This window comes from Stegastes partitus, unplaced genomic scaffold, assembly GCF_000690725.1.
Source record: "Stegastes partitus isolate 25-593 unplaced genomic scaffold, Stegastes_partitus-1.0.2 Scaffold1488, whole genome shotgun sequence".
Lineage (NCBI taxonomy): Eukaryota > Metazoa > Chordata > Actinopteri > Pomacentridae > Stegastes > Stegastes partitus.
The window spans coordinates 149,392-172,416 of NW_007579219.1; the positions used below are offsets into that span (position 1 = coordinate 149,392).

The following is a 23,025-nucleotide window of genomic DNA, read 5'->3' on the forward strand; positions in this document are numbered from 1 at the left end:
TTTTCATTATCAATCATAGACCTTATAAAAAAGATGGAGATAGCCTCTAGGTCTGAAGAGTGAAACCAACATAAAGCAACCCAAACTTGCATTCTTTATCATGGCTAGCAGTGGGCGACTCCTTTCACTGCAAAAAGAAATCAGATTGTATAGAACTCAGCCAGAAAGCTAGCCAAGTAAACATTCTCCTCATGAGTTGATCGTCTCAATCCCTAGTTTCAAAACTTTTGAATACAGCATGATACTCATTTTGTAAATTTTGATCCCAATTAGAGGAAAAATAGACGATAAAGCAGGTTATGTTTTCGGGCGGGGCTACATGTGATTGATTAGGTTACTATATTGGCATGCACAGTGTTCTCAGGTTCTCAATCAGACCTCCCTCCTTGCTTGTTACATCCAGTTTCAACAAAGCAAGATGGCAGCAATCAAATCCCAAATTCCAGGCTTCAAAATGGTGCTTTCCAAACCAGTGGGTCACGTTACGGTCACTACGTCCATATTTTTATACACAATCTATACTGTCGGCTCAAGTAAGCTATAATCCAGAATCTGTTGTGTCAGCTCGATGTCCTCTGCTCTGAGGATCCCTGAATCTTATCAATGGTTTTACAGACAGCCCTTTTTATAAAGGTGTTGTACGTGACTGCAGGGGAGCTTCTTGTTGCAATACAACCTGGCGCATGGCCTCCAGGTAATTTAATTTTGAGACTCTTGCTTCAGCTATTCATTCTCAACAGGCAGCTCATATCCACTTTATATCCACCTGTCATGGGAGGCTGGATCAGTCTGTGCCCCGGAGTCCTCTTTGGCCTCCACTTTTCAGGGTCAAGTTGGCGTAGCACTCTGTAATTCACATTCTGTATGGCTGATGTATGTTTTGGCTGGAATACAGTACTGCAGGCATGGTTGGTAAGAGTGGTATAACAGAGAAATTATACGGTTTGCAAGCCAGCTACAGAGAGCAGGAGATGTTGAACAGTCTATAAATTTATTTTGTCACCAGCAATGCTGCCAGTGTACTTTATGGTTATGAGCGTGGTTAGGCCGTACAATTGCTAAATACTTGAAACGCTGATGAGTTTAGCATCAAGACAGAGATCGTTAGATCACAGCCACCTTCATTGCAAGTGTTATATTGCCTTTCCCTAATCAGTATCTGTGCTTTGTTTAACTGACAGATTTCAAAATGACTTTAGAGCTGACTTGAATTGGTATTTTGAGAGAAAACTAGGACTGACTAAATGTTGTGATAAAACTATGGTTATACTTTTATATGACACTTTCTGCTACATACTTTATCGTTGAGTCTTGTTTACATCAGGTTAACTGTTCGTCGTCAAGAGCCTCAATTATTGTGGTGTTGGTTCGACTGAAATAAAACAATGAGGTTGAACTAAACACTCATAATAGCATGAGGTAATGCAGTAATGTTCTGTGAGTTTAGACAATGGACTCACAATCCTAAATAATGTTGTTTGTTTTAGTCATCTTTCCCAAATGTGTATTGGGTCATTTGTTTTTTATGGCTTTATCCTTGTTGGTGGTCTTTCCTTCATTATGGAAAAAGCCCTGTAAATCAAATGGTAACCATAATTGTGGAGAGCAAAACAACGACCATTAGGCGGTCAGCAATCTCTTGAAATATGGTCTGCATTGTTTTGTTATGATGTAAGTTGTGTCCTCTAGGAGTTATTTTTGTTTAACAGGACCCTGTGGCAAAGGATTGCTTACTGAATAATGACGAGGTGAAATTCTATTCGCCGTTGATTTGCGTGCTCTGGTGTCTGAGTTTGGACTGGCGTGCAGTTTTCACACAAATACAGGGAGAGAGACGGAGCTACAGCTATGTTAATCGGAGGGTGGAGTTCATTTAAAGATCCCCTGTAGACATGTTAAAAGGCATATAGAAGGGCTGTTCTTTCAGCAATAATGTTCCTGATGTGGATTCCTTTAAAAACCTGTTCTATAAAGATTCTTAAAATGACATCTACGTACATCTGCATTCAACTACTGGATGAAGGATGCCTCGTACTGCACTGAAAGTCTATTGTTGAATGCAAATCTCAAGTTTCCACATCACCCTTATCTAACTTGCTTATGACGGACCGCCAAGCTAAACTCAGATTAAAGGTGAGATACTCAGTAGATGAATTTAAAAATATGTCAAGCTTTGAAAATGCATCATCCTGCAGAGTAAAACTTAAATGTACATAAGAAGTGACATTTACTAAAACATATTTTGTGCAAAGAAGGGACTTTAAACAACAGTTTGATAGCCTAAATGAGTTTTGGTTAACTGTTGTGTCCTCATTACATAAGTTGCAGTATGCTGTCAAGGTACGGAAGGGGTTTCCTCGTTTAGTTCTTGGAAAAGCTTAAAAGCTTTGGGTTGTTCCCGTAGTCTTGTATCTCTGATTAGCTGCTCAGAAGTTCTTATGACACTCTCCCAGCCAGGACGGGCTTGTGTTCCAATATAACTTTGGGGATTAAACTACTCAGATCAGCCAATTGATCAACAGTGCAGAAAATCAAAGCTGTCTCAGAGACAGGACAAGTTTCCTGTTTTTTTTTTTTTAATTATTATAATTGATGTCTCTTCTGACTGCACAAATCAGATTATAGATAATTGAATTAATCCCACTTGCTTTGGATGTAATTGACAGGAGAATCAGCTGATGCTTTACCACACTAGTCACAAACACTCAATGGCTACCACAGATATGGAACATCAAAACCTGGACTCATGCAGGAGAGTTAAAGGTCAATCAGATCTGCCTGTATGCTGGTGAACACCTGTTCCTTGTAAAAGCAATAAATACCAGATTCTGTGTGTAGCCATTCTTGGCTGTGATAGAACCGATTACATAAAGTATAGTTTTCTTTGTGCATTGTTATAGAGCAAGAAAACCACCTCATCTGCTGATTCAGATGAGTTGATAAGCTCAAAAAGAGTGAGTGTATAATGCACAACTCTTGTTAAAGGAGTGTTGCAGTATGTTTAGCTTTGTATACCTGAAATATGTTTGTGTCTTCAGAAGGTTATCAGCATCAAACCTCCCCGTGCATCTAATGCTCCTCCTGCTGGTGATTCTTTATCCTTGCACTTTAACATTCTGAGGCTGACAAAAGATTACACGTCCAAACAATCCCTCCCCAGAGCAAGCAATGCCAAACAACAGCTAGCAGCCACCCATCAGTTACCAAGCTTATAAACTGACTCCTCCATTGAGTTGTTTTTCTTTATCTTATCTTTCATTTAAAGTAGTTGCACAACAACCAATCACGTCGTAGCTGAATTCAAAGTTGAAACACTGGAAGAATAGTTTGAACAGCAAAGAGCCAACTGAATTTGTATCCAGAGACCGGGGTTCTGTATTGGCTGTCTTTAGTCATTCCGCTATTGCTTTGCTTGTTAATATTGAGCACGCAGCCTAAAGTCCCAATTGATTTAACAATAACACATGCTGAAATTGTGGCTTTAGAGAGGAAGCTGCAGGCATCCAAAACCAATAACTGCTACACCCACTCGCCCACCCCTTCCACTCCCTACATCAAGCAGTAGCATATGACTTGAGATGAGTTATTGATTGTTTAAACATGCGCTGAAATGATTTCATGGAAAGTATTGTGTTGTTTTTAATAGAGGCATCAACTTTACAACAAAAATACCACACGGCATCTCTGGAGCTCGTAGTGGCTCATGCCTGTACGTAGCGCCACGGCGGCTCGGTAAAAAATGTAACTGGTTTGTCCTAAGCCTCTGCAAAGTGCTATCTGACTAATATAAACCTTAGTGAGCTTTTCTAAGGTCATAGCGACGCAGCTTTATGCAGTTGTGTGGACACAGTGCTAATTTACTCAAGTGAGCATATCACCCTTAAACACTAATGACCACATCCGGGTGCCATTTGTCTGGAACTGAAACAATCTACTGTTTCCTGGAACGAGTCGATTGATCCTCATTACAGCCAGTCAGCACCATTGACCATCCATTAAAACCAGTCGCCTCTATTGATCGCACATTAAAGATGGCCGGGCAGCCCCATTTCCCTGCATGTGATTCCTCTCCACAGCCATTGACTTTCATTGATCTACGGTTATCTGAGCCGTAACCTCATTGCTCTGCTTGAGGCGGAAAGCATACACTGTTCGCTCCTCCCGACTCTACCATCTGGAGCGACTGTGGCGGGGAGGACAATCGAGGGTTCGGGGACACTGAGGATATTGACCTTTTCATGGCTCAACATCTGCTCTGTTCAGGCTGTTCTTCAGGCTTAGTTTGTTGCCTCACTACTGTTTATATTCGACAGTTCTACGTTCCAATTATCTGTTGTGTATTGAACCAGCTTTCATTTTTGTCACAACCTCTGCTCAGTCACCATATTTTCGTTTTTACCTAACAGATTGTGTTGTTTTTTTCTTTACTTTCTGTGTTTAAGAATTGCTAGAAACCCTGATGATAGTAAATTACAGGAGCGTGATGAATTTTATATTTCCTAAGTCGTTGCAGTAGTTATATGGGGTTTTTTCTGTTGTTTTTTTTGTGCTTTCTCACTCAACTAAATAATACCTGAGCAAACTAATGCAGCATAAATAAGGAAAACAAATTAAAATTGGATATAATTATCTCATGGCAGCAAAAACATAATAAACAAAAAAAAAAATCTCAGCAGTCACAGTTGATCTTTCCCATAGGGGTCAACCAATATAATTTTTTTATTCAGAGGTAATATAACAGTACTGATTGTGAGTAATCAATAAAGCTGATAACCAATACCTGAAACCAGTACTACATGCAATAGTGCAGTTAAAATAAATATCTTGGTCTCAAAATTTGGAATAAGGCAAACACCAACAATAACCTTTGTTTAAATTTCTTTACTTAGTTGTGCTTTGCAAATTTTCAAGTCAAAGAGCACTTTTCAACATTTCTCCTGCAGTGTTGTTAGGCTATTATGTGTGACGTGTAACCAGTCAGATAGTGCTGTGACTGTGGTAGTAATTAAGACCACAGGGTGTTGACTACAGATAGAGAGCAGTGGCTACATCAGAGCCAATGTAGTGCTGTTTCTGCATTTTCAAATAATTCTATAGGATTTTTTTTTTCTTTTAATGCAACGGTACAGATAATTAAGGAAAGGCTGAATATCAGGTCCTGTGCAATCTCGACCCCTACTTTATGTAGGATCATGATATCAAGAGGAAAGTGACTAAAGAATTCGTTATAAGGTCATAGATGCATTTTTTAGTGTTCATTAGTGTCTTAGTGTACAGCTTTAGAGAGCTTTGAAAAAGTGATGTAGTCCAATGAATGTATTGTACTGAGAAATTTCATTTTGTTTTTCCCTTTGCTGCCCATCTTATGTCCAGCATGCGGGTCTGATTTTCTCCGGCTATGATCAGCAGACACTTGGTGCCACATTTACTAAACCCTTTACATCTAAAATCAAGCACGTATTATTGATGAGCTATACACATCATCCTCAGCTCACTTATGAAAGATGCAGTTTGTCTGTGATGAATCCATGATGGGCTTTACAAGCACAAAAGGATCCAAGTCTGATCTTATAACAAATAGGATGACTCCCTGTACATTTAAAGACCCCATGTATATTTAAATCTTTTTTTTTAACTTCATGTGGTGTTTTTATTGTGCTAGAAGACACATAATAACCAAACTAACTAGTCAAGCTGCAGTGTACCAATAACAGACTTGTTCAAGCAGTCAGGTTTTCATATATAATTAACCTGAAAGGAACTCATCCTGTCTACATGTAAGGTGTGTATTCAGTTGCCATTGTTTAGCATAGAGTGGTTCTACAGTGTTTCAGCAGAGTTGCAGGTGAGCTGGTGTACTCGAGCTGCAGGGATCGGTGGAGGGGAGGGTGGAGAAACAGGCAGGGCACATTATATAGAAAGTTACTCCAAGCCAATGTAAGGCATTTGAGGGGTTATTTTCATGGGACAAAGCGTCTAAATATGTAATTTGAATGAACAAAGATGAGTTTCTGTCTGTTCCACGACCAGAGAGAAACTTTAAAGCTTCCTCAATAAAAGCTGTGGTTTGACATAATTTACAAAGATGAAGGAAACCACAAGTAGCTTTCAGCCTTCTGCTCATGATCTGTAAATGACCTTGTCATAGATGAAGTGTTCTCTTGCGTTTAACATTTAATGGAAATGCTAAACTGTTTGGTGAAACAGAAAAGTCTAATTAGATGCACTCAAACCTGGACTGCCAAATGCAATAGAATACAGATGTCACACTTTATGAAACATAAGCCAAATCCAAAATATTAAACTGTATGGTGGGTTGTGGTGTTAATGAACAGTATAAATGCATGATGGGACATTTTACTGTTACTGTCACTGTTGTCGACAGGCAGTTTTTGGATACTGTACCACTAGCTTTGGTGCTACTTTCTCTGCGCTTCATGATGGCACCTACAAACTAACATGTCGGTCTGTTTGAATTATTGTTTCATCCGGTTTAATTAATCCAGATTTTGATCTATCTGAATTTTTCTTCGCCCACATAATCTACTTCATTGAATTTTTTATTGTCATTTGGGTCATCTAACCATTCACTGACCATCCTATAATATTCCTGTCCACAGCAGTTTCAGGGGTAATGTTACAGCGGTACTGTGCCACAGGGAAATCACCTCTGATATGTTAATACCCTCTGATCCGGAATTGCTGACACATGTCCATATGAAAATATGAGCTTCCATTCTACTAAGTGCATGGACACACTGATAAATTATCCACATAGTCCATTCCCTAAATAATATTAATCAAATAACTGCTGATTCAAACCTTCACCGGCAGAGTGGCGTTGAGTAATGATTTCACCAACATGTTTGGTTTGTCTTTGTGTCATTGGTGAGATGAGAAATATGTTTAAAGAGTCAGTCTGGCTGCCCTGTCAGCATCTTTTACTCATCTAAGGGTTTGGTTGACTTCTGAGCCCACAGGCTTTTTGAAGAGTTCTTCACAGCTCATTGAACACAGAACAGCAATGTCAGGTGAATGCGTTTTTCGGTTGTTAAGTCAAGCGCAAAAATTGTGCCTGCGGATGGTGCAAATCACATCAGAAAGGTGAAATAATTGCAAGATTTGTTTTCACAAGCTAAACAAACTGCAGATTATAACCAAATTAAGCCACCAGGTACTAGTAAGAGATGCTTACGGCAGAATATTTACTAACTGGGTACCATCACTCTTCCTGTCATACTAAAAGCTTCTTCCTATGTGATGTCAATAGATTAGCACAATACAAGTCTGCAGTCCTTTTTGTTTATTAAAGACAACTAACAAAGATTCAGATAGCCATCACCAGTGCCAACAGGAAAGGAAAACACTCACCTGCTGTAGGACAAGTAGAGCACTCACTTTTTTTGAAGTTAGGCCTGGATTTTGCTTCGATTGCTGTCCATTTATGTCATAGCATGAAGTCCTCCTCACCTCTGTAATTGGATTGTCTTTCTCCTCGTCCTCCCTTCTTTGGTCTTTGGCACTTTTCCCCACAACTGTCCAGAATGAGCGTGAGAAAGAGATGAGAATCAAGGAGGGATAGTTGGGTTTGGCCCATAAATAGTAGGGGTGGTCTTCCAACAGAAGGAGTGTATCCCTGGACAGATGTATGGAACAAACAAGGATGACTGTCTTACAAAGGATGAAGTGTAAAAGGGGGTGTGGTTAAGCAGTGATGAAAAGAGAAAGACCCATGAGGCAGAATGACGGAACAAGAGTAGATCACAATCTCTCCTCCATCCTTTGGAAAGTCTTTCCTTTTATCTGGTCCTTGACTGTAATGGCCTCAAACAAGAGTTACAGAGAAAAAGAAATTCGAGAGGACGGCTGTGATAATAACCACTGCATAAATTGATTGTGAGATGGGAAATTAGAGGACAAGCAAGTAAATTTGCGTCAGCTGTTCGTGTGCGGTGTGCCTTCTGGGAGTGCTCTCGGCCCGGAGCAGCAACCCGCTGTGGCAGATCAGAGACATGCTCTAGTGTCTCGGCCATATTATGTGAGCACGACGGTATACGCAGTCGCATGTAGGTTTGGAGGAACAATATAGCTCAAAGTCATTTGTAATGCTTTAGATTGCTGACCTTGGCAACAAATGCATCCGGCTGTCTGTCAATACTTCATAATAAAAGCTTCCCAGCAGCAGTGAAAAGAGTGATCAACAAAGCCGGGTATATGTTACGTTGGACTACATGCTATGTACTGTTTTCTTTTGGATCCTTTGTGCATGTGAAAGCAATTTGAATTCAGGCTTGTCGCTGACAATCAACCCAAAAAACCATTTGCTCCTATCATATTCTTACTCAATGTGGGCTCATCTTTCACAGCAATATAAAGTCCTGCACCGCTAAAAGCTCAGCCATGGCTAGAGTAGAGCACAGTATAGCAAAGTTAGAATGCCATGAATTATAAAAAAGAGAAAATGAAAGTTGAATTTCTTTCATTACTTATTTAACAGAAAAATACATTTAAAAAACAAACTGACACTAATGCACATTTTCCAAGTGCCCACAGGTGTTATCAATAATGGAAAAATGGAGATTCTACACACTGAAGATACTCTACAAATGATATTTTTGATTTGTTCTCGTACTTGTCTCCTATCTGCTCTCTGTGCTCTGTCTGCACAGCCTGCAGTTCAGCCAAGTTTAGCCCCTTAAGTTTTGTTTGTTGATTTTTTTAATTGACAGAATCTGGTTAGTGCAAGAATTAATTTTTGGTATTATTTTATTTTTTTCTTTTTACTGAGACATGTATATTAATGTCATTTTGATGACATATCTTGATTTTAAGCTTAGATGTGGTTAAGTTTCCTGACCAAAACACACTCCAAAGATGAGTAGCTCAGAGACCATCGGAAAATGTGTGGAAATACTGTCTTTTTTTTTTTTTTTTTTTTTTTTTTACAGTTTCTGGCTCTGATACCTGGTGTTGTTTTGTCAATTTTGTAAAGACAACAGGCCTTTCAAATCCACTGGTGGGTTTTGGGGTTCACAGTGTTAAAACTACTACATTGAGATGGAATTCCATAATGCAAATGGCTTGAATGGCTATTGCTGAAAAATGCAGACCATAGATGGTAACAAAAGCAGTTTAAATCATGAAACAAATATTAAAGGTCAGCAGCCGGTACGATCACAGATCACATCAGTTGTTTCAGCTAAGAATATAATACCTGTTTTGAAGCTGCTGATTGGAATTTGGCAATAAGCAGAACATGCTTCAAACTGCTGCTAATGTAGCCAAGTATAAGCAGAATTATTAGAAATCTCATAAATGTTCAGTAGTCAGACGTCACCACTTTGAAATGTTGGCTCTCCTGATAGTTGTTGGCTTTGTCCATATATATAATTAAAGAAACAAGAAAGGGTGATGCTTGCCCATACTTTTTATATATATTGAAGGTCTGTAAGAAGAAGTGCCAAGTAAAAGTACCAGTTTTTGAAAACTTCACATCCAGGAAGGACAGTGCAATAAATCCTGCAGATTTATCGTTGGGTTCACCCTGGCGTCTGTTCTAAAGGCTCTTGGCCAAGCACCCAGATATGCCAAAGGGGTCTAAGCATGACCTCATAGCATGAGACGAGAGGAATGCACTGAGAAGTGGTAGCAACAGGGAGGCTAAATATAACCAGATGCTCACTTTGAGATCTGCTGCATTGTTGTTACCTCGGGTAACATTTGTGTATTTCTAACTGAAATGTGCACAAGAGAACACTCGCACCTGGCGAACAACCCAAACAGTCTGAGGCAAAACGTGCAGTTGCCAAATCAGTGCGCCAGGGGTCAAACTAAACAAGCGGGGTGTTGCCTCATCTTAACATTATTCATCAGGTTACAAGTTAACGCATAAACCGAAATGAGCAAATTTGTACCCTCGGACACAGAAATTGCTCATCGTACTCTACGAACGCTTTACTTTTTTCCTTCATTTCCTTTCTTGTCCCTCACCCGACCTAAATGTACTACAGGATGCGCACACGCGATCTCTTTTGCAGATTTTAATGCGGAAATTCACCCTCTTTGTTTTCCAGATGCATCTGAGGCAGAGGGGGAGACGGAACAAGAGCATCAGCCAACAGAAAAAACCAAGACAAAACCGGAGAAGAGGAAGAGGGTAACAGAGGAAGCTGTTAAAGCCAAGAAGAAGAAGAAGAATAACGAGCAGGTTGTTACATCCTATTTGTGTAAATGCTGCCCATTAAATGTTTTTACGTGACGCAATGTGATGCTGTTAGATTAAACAACATTTTTCAAATTAGGGACAAAGTCTGGCTGCAATGTGTTTTATGTGGTAGAGTAGTAAAATCTACCCATGTTTAATGCACCAGTGTCACATATAGAACTAATGTGTGTTTTTGCACAAATAAGTGATCATCAGAAAGTTAATAATAAATTATAATTAGAAATTGCTTAGATTATGTTTAAAGAACAAATGTCAAACTTTTTCTTATTTCAGCTTTATTTTTGCCTTTTTTGTTCTATATATTCGTTAAGTAAAATATCTCTAAACTAGACTTTTGATTGGACAGAACTAGATAGATGGAGACAGCAGGAAGTTGCATTTGTCTGCATATTCAGACATTAAATAAACAATTATGTAAACATAACTCCGATCAATCAATCGTAGAAATAATCACTACTAGTTTATTGTATTATGTGATTGTATTGTAATGTTTTTAGATGTTGACAGTGCAAGACATTAAATACACATGACAGAACATATTTGTAGCCCTATATCTGTATTAAAATTAATACTCTTCAATATCATTTATTGCTTATTATTAAGTTTGTAATTAATATGCATCCAATATAATGTTTTAGCAGTATCATATATAAGTAATTTGCCTGAACTCTGTCTTCTACATGTACTTTTTTTTAACAGAAAGCACATGTAACTCCTCCAAAGACAGTGACTGAGGATGAAAAATCAGCGAAGCCCAAAAGGAAGAGGAAGGTGAGTGCGGCGCCACCTGCTGTCACAAAGAGGGACTGCTGCATGAACTATGCCTCCATGCAGCGGCACTCACTGGACCGTGACTGTGGATATTTATTGCATATATTTTGTTTTTCAGAAGAAGAAAACGATTACAGATGTCTTGGCCTCTTCTGAGCCCAAACCGGGCTGTCCAGCTGATCTGCAGGCTCTGGCTACGCAGTACTTCTCAGACAAACGCTCTGTGATCGAGCAGGAGGAGCTCAAATTGCAGAGTGAGTCAGAGCGAATCCCCTTTAACTCACTGGTTCCGTCTCTATCTGCTGATCTGTTGACTCACCAAGGTCACCGTGTGTCTCCTCGCATCTTGCAGACTCCTGTTTCCTGTCCAGCAATGACCTGACGCACAGCCTCTCCTCTTATCTGAAACAGGGTGAGTGCTGTGCTGAACTTTTGAGGAAATCTCCCATTAGCAGTTTACTCTCTAAGCACACATTTCATTCTGTTTTTCTCAGTTTGTCCCAAGTGGGCAAAGATCCAAAAGCAGCACACAGCGAAGAGCTCCGTGGTTCTGCTCATCGTCTGCAGCTCTGCTCTCCGAACCATTGAGCTCATCAAGTAAGTGACAGAACTGTAATGTTTGCTGACTTTCCTACATCACAGCTTTTAAATTAGAATTAAACGGGTGTCCTTTCTAATGTATCGTTCCCAGGCAGCTGACTACTTTCAAGGGTGAAGCCAAGGCGTTAAAACTTTTTGCAAAACATATCAAGGTAAAAGAGATGGCAGGTAATCATAGTGTTGCAGACTGTGAACCATAATGAGCTTTTACCAGAACACTAGTGTGTGTATGTCTTTTCTTTGCTCAGGTGGAGGAGCAGGTAAAGCTGCTGCAAAAAGGCGTCACCCACATTGGAGTCGGGACACCAGGCAGGATCAGTGCTCTCATTGAGAAAGGTGGGTGTCGATGCGATGGCCCCTCTGGTAAACTTCAAAGCTCTGGAAGTCTGCTCATTCAGATTTTTCTTCCCCAGATGGTTTGAACTTGCAGGCGTTGAAATACCTCATTCTGGATTGGAACTGGAGGGACCAGAAGCTCAGGAGGATGGTGGACATTCCTGAGGTGAGCTACTGCCCCCTGCTGGGCTTAAAAGATAATCATAATCTCATTCAGAATTTCCTTTTTTTATGGCGAATTTAAAGCCACCCTCGGCATTAAAATGTGTTTTGTGGATTATTAGTTCACTTTACTTTAGATTTTTTTTTTTGTTAAGAAAGCTTTATGAGCAGAGTTTGTTTTCACAATCATGATCTGATGGGAGGAGGTTTGTCTGTACTCACCTTAACTCTGGATGTACGATTAGTCAATACATCAATAAGTCTGAACCCAAAGCATCTTCTTAGCATTTTTTGCTCCTGTCACATTTTCACTTAGTGTTTTCCTCATTTTTCACTGTAATATGAAGTCCTACACATTTGATGGCACAGCACAACCATGTTATAATGCCTTAAATCCTTAAAAACAACTAAAAACACCTAAACACTTCAATTTATTTGATTCTGTACATTCTAAAAATGTAATAACCGAGCATCACGTGACACACCAACAAAAACAGATTTTACCAATCCTGGGAAAAGAAGAAAAAAAGTAACTGCATACTATAGATTTTTCACTATTCTTTCCATATTTATCTCATATCTGCACTGTGTAAACAGAACCTGCAGTTCAGTTGAGAAGTCCGTAAAAGTTTGTCACATGATCGTAGCTGAGTTACTGAGTGGAGGTTTTCTTGTTTCACCAAAGTGCACCAATTTTTTTATTTTTTGTTACAGAATCTTGTCCAAGCAAGATTTATTTTTGGCAACTTTTTTATTGCGATGTGTAGAATAAAGTAATTTTGTTCACATATATATATTTTATACATATAGCTTTGATTGTTTTTCACAATGACACTTCACTTCTCAGAAGAAGTTACTAAACCAGACTCGGGTCAATGGTGTCATTTTGGCAATTTAAAAAAATAATAATATTAACATGCCATCACAGGAAAACATTATGAAACATTCCTCGTTTAAGTTTTGAAGCAGTAATTACCAAACTTTCTCTAATTCAAGCCCCTAGTTGTGAGGATTTATTTCTTTTCTTTATCTTATTTGTTCATAAGCTGATTATCTTTGAGGTTCAGCTGGTTGGTCCGACAAAATAAAAAATGATGCTTTAGGAAACTGTGACATTTTTCACTATTCTCTGCCTTTTTTCTTTCTTTTCAGTGAAGTAAGAGTGTGTTTGGCAGTTTAAACTTTAAAATTAAAAATAGTTGTATATTCCTCTGGGTGCTTTATTGAAGAAGAAGGAATTTGTGATTTTGTTTTTTATGGAGAAAAAAAAACATAACAGTCCTTTGTTTTTTGCACAAACATGTCTCCAGAGGATGCTCAGTTTTCTTTTTTATCAGTGACTCTACAGTCCACATTAAATTTGTCTGTTTCTTTCAGATCAAAGTGGACTTCATGAAGCTGCTGGAGAACGGCATCCTAGCTGGCTGTAAAGAAGACAGGGTCAAAATTGGACTATTTTAACATTGTGGATTTGCTTCGTGCTGATAATCCACATGACAACCCGATGTTTTAAAGCGACCTACTGATGTTCCTCGCAACATGCTGAGGGGCCTCTTCCTGTTTGTTTTCCCTTTGTGTCGAGCACAGTGTGAATCCTGCGTGCCGCCTTCAATATTTTCAGAGTCTGTGTGAAATGTATGGCGCTGTTTGTTCGCTCTTGTAGTCCAGCGCAATCTGCCAGTGGTGATGGATTGAATAAACGGACTCAGAATGAAACCCACATCCTTCTGTTTGTTTACTCTGACCTTGGGAAGTCCCTCCCACTGAGAATGTGAGGTCATGAGTTTACTTGCCTACCAGGAAGTCCCATGTATCATAGCATCCTTTTGATAAAGCATCGTAGAACAACACGGAAGGGCCCAGAACCAGCATATTATGTACGTATTATATCAGAATAAATACATAAATAACTCTACGGTATTGTTTTGATGTGAACAAACAAAAACCTGTATGTTGTGGGAAGCAAACAGAGAAGAACAAACCACAGTCGTCCAAAAAAGTGGAAGTAACAGAAAACAGAAAGAGGTAGTTAAGCAAAGGATTGTGGTTAATAAGTAACAGGCCACAACGGTCTCCCCCACCCTGCAAAGCCTGCTGGGAAAATCTCTTGGCAAGCAGAGCGGTGCGAGTGTGTGTGTGTAAAGGGTGATATCGCTGACATTAAAAAAACAGGAAGAGAAGATAGCACAGCGCCTCGTCGAACGCTTTTCTTGAATCTCCAGCCGTCCACCGAGTTCCTCTTCTGTCCCCGGCCGAAGGTCCCTCTCATGGGGAAGGACAAAACCAAGTCTGGGCCCCTGGCTCAGAGGCCCGACAACTCAGCCTTCAAGCAGCAGCGGCTCCCTGCCTGGTCTCCAATGCTAACAGCTAATACTGTACTGCCTTTCTTTTACTTTATGACTTTGATATGTTTGCTGCTGGGAGTGTGGCTGCTTCTCACTGTGCAAAGCACTCAGGAATTAAAGGTGAGTAAAAACTGCACTTACTTTTAAGTACTGATTTTGAAGTCCAGGAATGCTTTGGTGTAAAATGCACAAGGTGTGTGTTAGACACAGAGAGGAAAAGCCTAAAGGCCCTCGTGTGCAATAAAACAGGGAGTGACAAAGAGAGGAAAGATCCAAGGTTGTGTTTGGATAAAGCTAATGAGAAACAGTTTATTGTCAATTGATTCTGCTGTTGAATTCACACTCTCTTGTCTTTCCAGCTGGACTACACAGACGCCGGGGACTGCAAAGTGTGTTATGAAACGCGTCTAAATGCGAGCAACGCAGCTCAAGCCTGCAGCTGTACGAAAGAGTTTCAACTTAAAAAAACATTTAAGGTAACAACTCCTTAAATTTGATGACATACGTGGACAAAATAACCTGAACTTGAGGACCACTCGCAAGCTTTTTCCACAGACCTAAGTGACACATGGTTATGTGGCTGAAAGCTCTCAAAACAAATTGGAAGTGGACCTTGAATTAAGACAGATTTGTCAAGATCAACATTTGCTCTCACACCAGTGCTTTTATTTGTTGTTTGTGCTTAAAGTCAGACTAGAAATTGGCGTTTCCACAGCAAGCCGATGATGTGAAATGTGCTTCTGTTCCAGGGAGATGTCTTTTTCTACTATGGCCTCCGAAACTTTCATCAGAACCTCCGCAGGTACATGGACTCCAGAGATGATGCACAGATGGTCGGCAGGAAGAAAAGTTTAAAGGTATTTTCACAATAATTAATTATCAGTTCACCATCTTGTACATTCTCGTGGGTATTTTTATGCAGAGATAAGCTGTGACAAATACAGAACGCAGAAAGTTTGGTTGAAGGTTTTCAATTCATTTACACGAAGCAGTACAAGTAGTGCCAATCCTACACTAAACAGTAAAAATATCATCAGAGAAATATGCCTGAAGAATCAAACACAACAGCAGAATGCTCCCTCCCAGTGTTTGAATAGTACATGTCACAGTACTTCCTTATTCCCAGAAGCAGATGTGTACTCTATGTATCACTATACAGGCAGTACACAAAGTTTTTTGAATATATTTCCATTAACCAGACATCAATTTTTATAACAGCAGTCCTGATAGGTGGAGTTAAGATGACGTATTTGGGGGGTGTGCACCTCCGACTGTATGTATAGAAGTCTGATTTTGAGATCTGGGTGGTGCCTGATGTTTTAGTTGTGTTTGATGATCTCAGAACGCTTGGATTTGACAATTTTGAGAAACCAAGATGTGATGTTGAAAAGAAAAATGTCTTTTCTAACATTAAAACTCTCGAGTTTTCTCAGGAAAAAGAGAAGCTGCTGGGTCTTTTTAGTACCAGTGTGCTGGGAAAAGGACAGGTTCAGTCTATCTAAAGTTAATAAATGAGTCTATCTATAGGGCGGCCCCCTCCTGCTCCAACATCTTCTAATTCCTCTAAAAGATGCTAATCTCCACCCAAATCACAGCCCTTTGGAGATGTTCAGCTCCAAACGGCCCTCATCCATAATAAGTGATCAGAAAGTCTGCTGATATGTTAACAAAAGGATTCATATCATAGACCTTTCACACAGCAGATATTTTTGATTTGGCGCAGTAGGGAAAGCGCAGATGTATTAATGATGGCTGCGTTCCACTTAGCGGGGGGGGGCTGCTTTTGTGCTTGCTGGTTCACTGTCATAGCTCACTGAGATGCATCGTGGAACCGAGCCATCGTTATTCGTGTGTGTGCTTTTCCCACTGTGACAAAACTACTAAGGGCCGCGTCGTCCGAACAGTCTGATGGTGTGACGATGGAGAATGGATCAAAATATAAGGCAAACCGTCGACTGATTTCACGCAGCATTTTCATGTTGTTGATTGAGATGAAGCCGACTTTAAACACTGATACTGGGTTTGTTTATTTTTTTTAATCACTGCAAATAAACAGTAACTGCAGCTGTCAGATAAATCTAATGGATAATAGGTGTCTACATTCGATGCACTCTGGTATGTTTTTAAGGAGATTGCATTTTTATCTAAGTACAGTGTCTAAATACATGTGAATTCTTCCACTAGACCCCCTCTTCATATTGCCAGCCGTTTGCAAATGATCCAGATGGACGCCCTATTGCTCCCTGCGGCGCTGTAGCCAACAGTATCTTCAATGGTAAGCACAACACACACCATCAATCCTCACATCCTTCCTCCACCTTTCCTCTCACTGGACTCCTAACTCCCATGTGTCCTTCCAGACTCCTTCACTCTGACCTACCATGGCTCCAGTGGTTCTACAATTCCGGTTCCTCTTCTGCGGAAAGGCATCACCTGGTACACCGACAAAAACATCAAGTACCGCAACCCAACCACAGAGAACTTGACACTGGCTCAGGTGTTTAATGGTAACTACAGACGTAACCTGTAAGCGTGGTTTAATTTGTGTCTCAAGATGTTCGGTGATGTGCTGCATTTTTGACGCTCTCTCCACAGGCACGACGAAACCTCCGTTCTGGCAGAAGCCAGTCTATGATCTGGATCTCCTCGACCCGAACAACAACGGCTTCATCAATGACGACCTGATTGTGTGGATGAGGGAGGCAGCTTTCCCCAACTTCAAGAAGCTCTACGGGGTTTTAAACCGAATGAACAAACCCTTCACGAATGGGCTTCCAGCAGGGAACTACACCGTCAAGATATCCTACAGTATCCTTTTACGGGTGTTGGAGATGCCTTCCTGTGGGAACTTCGGGGGCGGTTGGTAACACATAGGTTGCTCATGTCTCATTGTTCTTTGTCTTATCTGCTGTCGAACAGAAGCATATGGACAGGGACTATTTTAAGACTACAGGCTGACTATTTTCCACTAAGCTTGTCTTTCTGGTCACCTATTTTGAGCCTTGACCTATTGCCCTCTCAGACTTTCCTGCGCAGTACTTCCGAGGCAGAAAGGAAGTGGTGCTGAGCACGCTGACCTGGTTCGGAGGTCAGAACTACTTCCTGCCCATTGCTTACCTCGTAACCAGCGGCCTGACCCTGCTGCTCGCCATCATGCTCACTGTGGTCTGGTGGAAGTTTGGAAAGAACGGGAAGAACATGGAGGAATGAAGGGGTAAGAGGTGCTCCAGGATGCAGAGCAGTGACATAATGGAAAAAAACAACAAGTCAAAAGCAGATGAAAAGTGCTAATCGTCATGCTGCTTAGGAGCTGTTTTAAAGAGACAACAAATCCTAAATGACAACACTGATGTGAGCAAATGAAGGGTAAGGAGAATGGTTAAAGAAAGAATGTTAATTTGGTACAATTTCACAACAGCATGTGCAGGAAAACCAATGCAGAACTGAGCCCGACATCTGGAAAATTACTTTCCCTATCAACTAAATGATCCACATGTGTGACGGCTTTTTATTGTGATGATGTTGCTCTGAACAAGCACTTGTGAAAGCTGGGTGTGTTAACGCAGGGTTTAAGCTTTCTTTACTTGATTTTACATTTGCATTTTTTTGAAAAAAAATACACACCATTTTGTTTATGCACTATTAATATTTATTGATATGATTGTATCACTGTATTTATTGTGATTATTTTTAATTGTATTAAGTCCAGTTGCAGTGGGAGTTGAGGCTGTATTTTATGTCTAAGTAGATGCGAAGTGGAAAAGCTACACTTTGATACATGCCACATTAAATACAGAAGTCAGCCCCTGTAAGGCTCTTTATTAGATTTTAATTACAGCACAGTTAAGGTTAGCTATTGCAGCAAGTATGGATTTTATGTCAGTGCTGTAGGTGCGTGAAATCATGCTTTCATAAACCAGGACTAAGAATTTACAGCCACAAGAGTTTTTAAAAAAATTATTAAGTGTCTGATCACCATATTAGTTTAGCATGTTAGCATGCTAATATTTCCTGATTTGTACTTAAGAGTACAGCAGAGGTTTGCTGAAAATATCATTAGTTTTGAAGGAATTTTGTCATAAACCAAAGTATTGGTTTAACTGCAGTTTTGGCAATGGCTCCTTTCACCAGTGAGTGTTATTAGGGGAACACCAGCATTATTCCAATTTGTCCTGAGAGGAACATGAACACAAACTTTCATGGTAATTCATCCAGAAGTTGTTATTATCTCATCCCAGACTACAGTGGGGACTGTTAGAGCCGTTGTTGGAGCTTTACAGTTAGCATGGCTCAAAGTTAAACACTATGGTAACAGTGGATGAAGACGGAAGTGAGTTTAATTATCACAGAAACGATGATAATGCCAATTAAATCATGTTTTCCCTTTTATGTAAGCAAGGCCAATGAAAGTAAAGTAAAACATGTAACTTTTGAACCATGACCACCTCAGTTTGCTAAGCATCGTGTCATTTTTAAGTACGTATATGTCAGCCACATGTACAGGTAGAAACTTGTAGGTAGACTTGCAACTACTGATTATTTTCATGACATCCTCACATGTCTTGTTCTGCCCACAACCCAAAAATATTCAGTTTACCGTCAAAGAGAGTACTGTAAAAAAAAAGAATTTCTAAGAAGCTGGAATCTGAGAATGATTGTGTTATTTTTTTTAAAAACAAATCCGTTAATCAATTGTTGCAGCTCTACTTATGAGTAGGTGGATTAAAACAATTTGTACATACGTTTTTATGACAGCTGATGATTGTAATAAACAATTTCTCTTTTAAAAACTCTTTATTTCTCTATATACAATCAGTGAGAGCCACATAAACACAACCCCTCCGTGACCAGGAAGCACCACAACTCTGGTTACTGAGCATAATCGAAGCATGACAGTGGCACAGCTGTTTGAGCAACACTTTCCCTCGGGCGAGGTTGATCTTCTGTAAAGTTATAAAGCAGCTTGTCTTGTTCGTTTCCCCTCCATCTGCATCTCCTAACCACCGAGCGTTTGGTCAGATCAGTACCACAGGTTGGACAGGAGAGGAATGCAGTCTACCGGTGCTACAGACGACGTTCTACTACACCTATAAGCCTCATACACAGTCCAAAAAACACACACACACACACACACACACAAGGCTGAAATATGGGAACAACTTACTGTACATACAGACACTGATGCACATAGATACAAGGAGGGAACCCCAAAATGCATTAAAACAGATCAAACACCCACATCAACACCAGACAATCATTATGATCCACAAATAAAAGTCAACACACAAACTATGAAATGATCACAGCTGTAACATATTTACTCATCTACCACTTTTTGCTGTACCTTTTGTTTCAAAGACACATCATTTAACTCACTACGTTAAGACTGCTTTTATGAATGATTTGGCTAAACTTGGCACGATTGCGAAAGTCCGATCTGTTGTGAATCGACACTGTATAAACACGGAAAAGGCAACATTTGGTCTCTGATACGACTAAAAGCACTTTCTCTTTGGGAATTTCACTGGACTGATTCTCCCGATGAGCCTCTTCAAGTTAAAACATCTGACAGGATTTATCAAAAAAAAACTACTTATTGTCAGTCAGGTGTCCACAACAGTGCAAACCTCAGTTTTTTTTCATCTGCCATCAGTGAGGGTAGTGGAGGGGTGTTTATTACTTTAAAAAAAAAAAAAATCTCTCCTTATCAGCAGGATGTGAAATAAAAATAAATATCAGTAAAATCATTTGAGTTTAAACAGGATTGCAGTAATGGAATTGCTAAAACTATACACAATTTCAAGTCATGCTTTTAAACAAAGTAAGACAATAAACGTACCGTGAAAAGGGAGTTCTGTACAAAGGCGTTACTCTCAGATGTAGGGTACTTAATGCAACATGCAATTAATTCAGTAAGAAAACCCTTAGATTTGATGAATCGCCAGGTACATTACAGTTGAACCTGGTTTAGCGTTTAACTGAATGGAAATCACAGTTTTCACAGGATGAAAGACCTACTAAGAATCACAGAACAGGGACACAGTCTTTATCAAATAGTAGTCAGCTTTCTCCTTCCCGCTCATCCATCTCCAAACTCTCACACCTGGCACAAACACATTCATCTTTGTGGTTTCAGTGATAGGACTGTAATGGCACTACACAAGCAGTTGGTGGCCATGCAGAAATGTTTAGGCAATACAGACATCTCCAGATGAATCTAAAGCTAAGGTAGTGTTCATTCAAGACTCAAGCCGAGGCTCAAGGGCTCACAGGTTCACACCACCGCCTCCTCCTCCTACAACCCTCTAATCTTTGTCCGTTGGGTTGTGTTGGTGGTGAGGGGCAGATTAAGGCCGTTATGCATCCCGACTCTTCAGCTCTGTCCTGTTGGCTTTTGAGTGCTACTCTGAGGTACCTGGTAGGTCAGATCCTCAGTCGGCGTTACCTGTCCAGTGGTATTTTTGGGTGTATCGTACGCCAGCCTCCCTGACTGACCGCTGTCTGTCCGTGCACCCATGAAGCTGCACACCGTGGAGGCCTGGTTCAAAGTGGACCCCCCCGGTAGGTGGCAACCCATATCGACCACGATGGGCGTAGCGTATTCAGATCCCGAAGCTGGCAGTGGTTCCGCGTAGGCGTGGTATACGTCTGGTGAGATGGGAGCGTCATACAGGTCTGGATCCGAGTATCCTGGATCAGGTCCCTCATCCGGTTTGAAGGTGGACCGCGCGCCTAATGTTGTTACACCGCTCACCAGTGGTTGGGCATATTCTAGAAAGAAAGTAGATCGTAGAATAACAATAACCAAGGACGTCGTACAGTTAATAGGTCACCTGATGTCTATAATCTCAGTAGCACACCGAACAATTCTCCAAAAGTCCAGTTTTTACTAACTTTACAACTATTGAAGCTCCATTTGACTGTACAGAGCTTCATCATATTTTTCAGCTGTCTGCCTCAAAACTTTTAGCTGTTTTGTTTAATTCTCATTGCATCAGTTTCAACTACAACCAGCAGCTGTTTTCAGTCAAAAATGACAAAAAACAACCACCACATGTGACCTACTCAGAACCAAAAAGCAGACAAACACGGTTACTTACTAGCTAGTGCACATAATGAAGCATTTAGCAGCTAAAGAGACAAACATTTCCCCCAGGAGCTAGTCGAAGCCAAAACAGCAAAGTAGAATATTTGCCAGATAGAGCAATCCAAATGACATAATGTTAAAAACTGCTGGTATGTCCAAAAAGTAAATAAATCAGTGAGACTACATTAAAGATTAAGACTTATGCTGCTCAGTGGTTTTGTTTATCACCAACAAAAAACGAAACAATTAATTGCTTCAAACAAATGTTGGATACAATTTCTTGCTCCAGCAGGTCTCTCATTGTCCAGAAACTGTTAGAAACATATAAAAAGTGTGTGACATGTCCTTTATCATAAACGTGAGTGCTGTAGATCATTTAGAGTTCATTGTACAAACACTGTCCTGTTGTTTGAAGTTACAAGCAGAGCAATAAATGTATGTTAATGCACAGCGGTAAACAGTCCCCGTCAAATGCACTATTTACTTCTATCTGAGGAACATTTGCCAAAAACATCAGTGTCCTGCTGCTTTTAGGAAATTACTCAGCCTTTTTAAAACTGTATATGTACAGTATGTTTTCGCTACAGGATGGGGAGGTCTTTAGGTACATTCTTAGTTTTGGCCTTTACATCCGATTTGTTGACTTAAGGGCACATATTGGATATTGCCAGAAAAACAACTCCAAAATGCAGAAATGTCTTCTCTCAAGACCTTATCTGAAGGTTTAACATTCTAGTCTGTTACACAGCAAACGATGGAAGCAGTTTAAACTGTGTTGATCACAGCCATTAAGGTAATTTACTTGTGCATATAACAACAAAAGCCTAAATAATTAAATCTGTGTTCTATTAGCAGCAGGACTGACTGTGTGAGGCAAATCGGGACCAAGCACAAAAACATATTTATGCATTTTCTGTAGGTTCCTGTGGCAGCACATATAGTTTGTGCGACTGTAACTGCACGCCTTCGCTCAGTGGAATTACTGAATAGGTTTGTAGATATAACCTATTTTCTTAGTGAAGAATCTGTATTGCTGATAGAAAATCATCAGGAAAACAAACTGGTTAAAGGGAGATGCTTTAAGTTGATTTAAATCCAAAACTTTGAACATAACCTGTTCCTGATCAGTTACCATGGTGATCCAGCAGATTGAAAGACAGCCACCTTTGAGACACTAAGGCCGTGTTTACACGTAGCAAAAACGGTGATATTTCAAAGCGTTAGGGCCTTTGGTTTACACGTAAACGAAGCTAAACATCACCGAAAGCAATTATATCTGAAAATTCCGGCCAAAGTGGAGATTTGGAAAAACTCCGTCTTTGCGTGTGCATGTAGACATCAGGAGACGGAGTTTGACGTCACAGTATCGGGCAAAAGCGTCATATGTGTGCGACCCATGTTTACAGTTTGGCTACTGTGATAGAAAGTCAATATTTTGAAGTATTTTACTGGTTTTGTACTCTAACACCACATTTAGGAATAGCTCCACTTCTCTGTTG

The 23,025-nt window shown here is 40.1% G+C and overlaps 2 protein-coding genes across 2 annotated transcripts in view; both read left to right on the forward strand.

The window, feature by feature from the left end:
• The window catches only part of cmss1 (cms1 ribosomal small subunit homolog), a 32,290-nt gene extending 18,480 nt beyond the window's left edge, over window positions 1-13,810 (forward strand). Inside the window, exons 2-10 of the mRNA XM_008300013.1 lie at window positions 10,074-10,207; window positions 10,925-10,996; window positions 11,115-11,250; window positions 11,349-11,408; window positions 11,491-11,593; window positions 11,688-11,748; window positions 11,845-11,932; window positions 12,010-12,098; window positions 13,472-13,810. Of these exons, the coding sequence (XP_008298235.1) occupies window positions 10,074-10,207; window positions 10,925-10,996; window positions 11,115-11,250; window positions 11,349-11,408; window positions 11,491-11,593; window positions 11,688-11,748; window positions 11,845-11,932; window positions 12,010-12,098; window positions 13,472-13,555 (827 nt within the window). The 3' untranslated portion in view covers window positions 13,556-13,810. The remainder of the gene's footprint in view (window positions 1-10,073; window positions 10,208-10,924; window positions 10,997-11,114; window positions 11,251-11,348; window positions 11,409-11,490; window positions 11,594-11,687; window positions 11,749-11,844; window positions 11,933-12,009; window positions 12,099-13,471) is intronic.
• A 92-nt stretch (window positions 13,811-13,902) lies between these two features.
• tmem30c (transmembrane protein 30C) lies at window positions 13,903-19,229 on the forward strand. The gene is made up of 7 exons (XM_008300012.1): window positions 13,903-14,559; window positions 14,799-14,915; window positions 15,189-15,296; window positions 16,624-16,714; window positions 16,800-16,946; window positions 17,035-17,247; window positions 17,462-19,229. Exons 1-7 carry the CDS (start codon window positions 14,362-14,364, stop codon window positions 17,647-17,649), a joined length of 1,062 nt encoding a protein of 353 aa, XP_008298234.1. The 5' UTR covers window positions 13,903-14,361; the 3' UTR covers window positions 17,650-19,229.
• The last annotated feature ends 3,796 nt before the right edge of the window (window positions 19,230-23,025 follow it).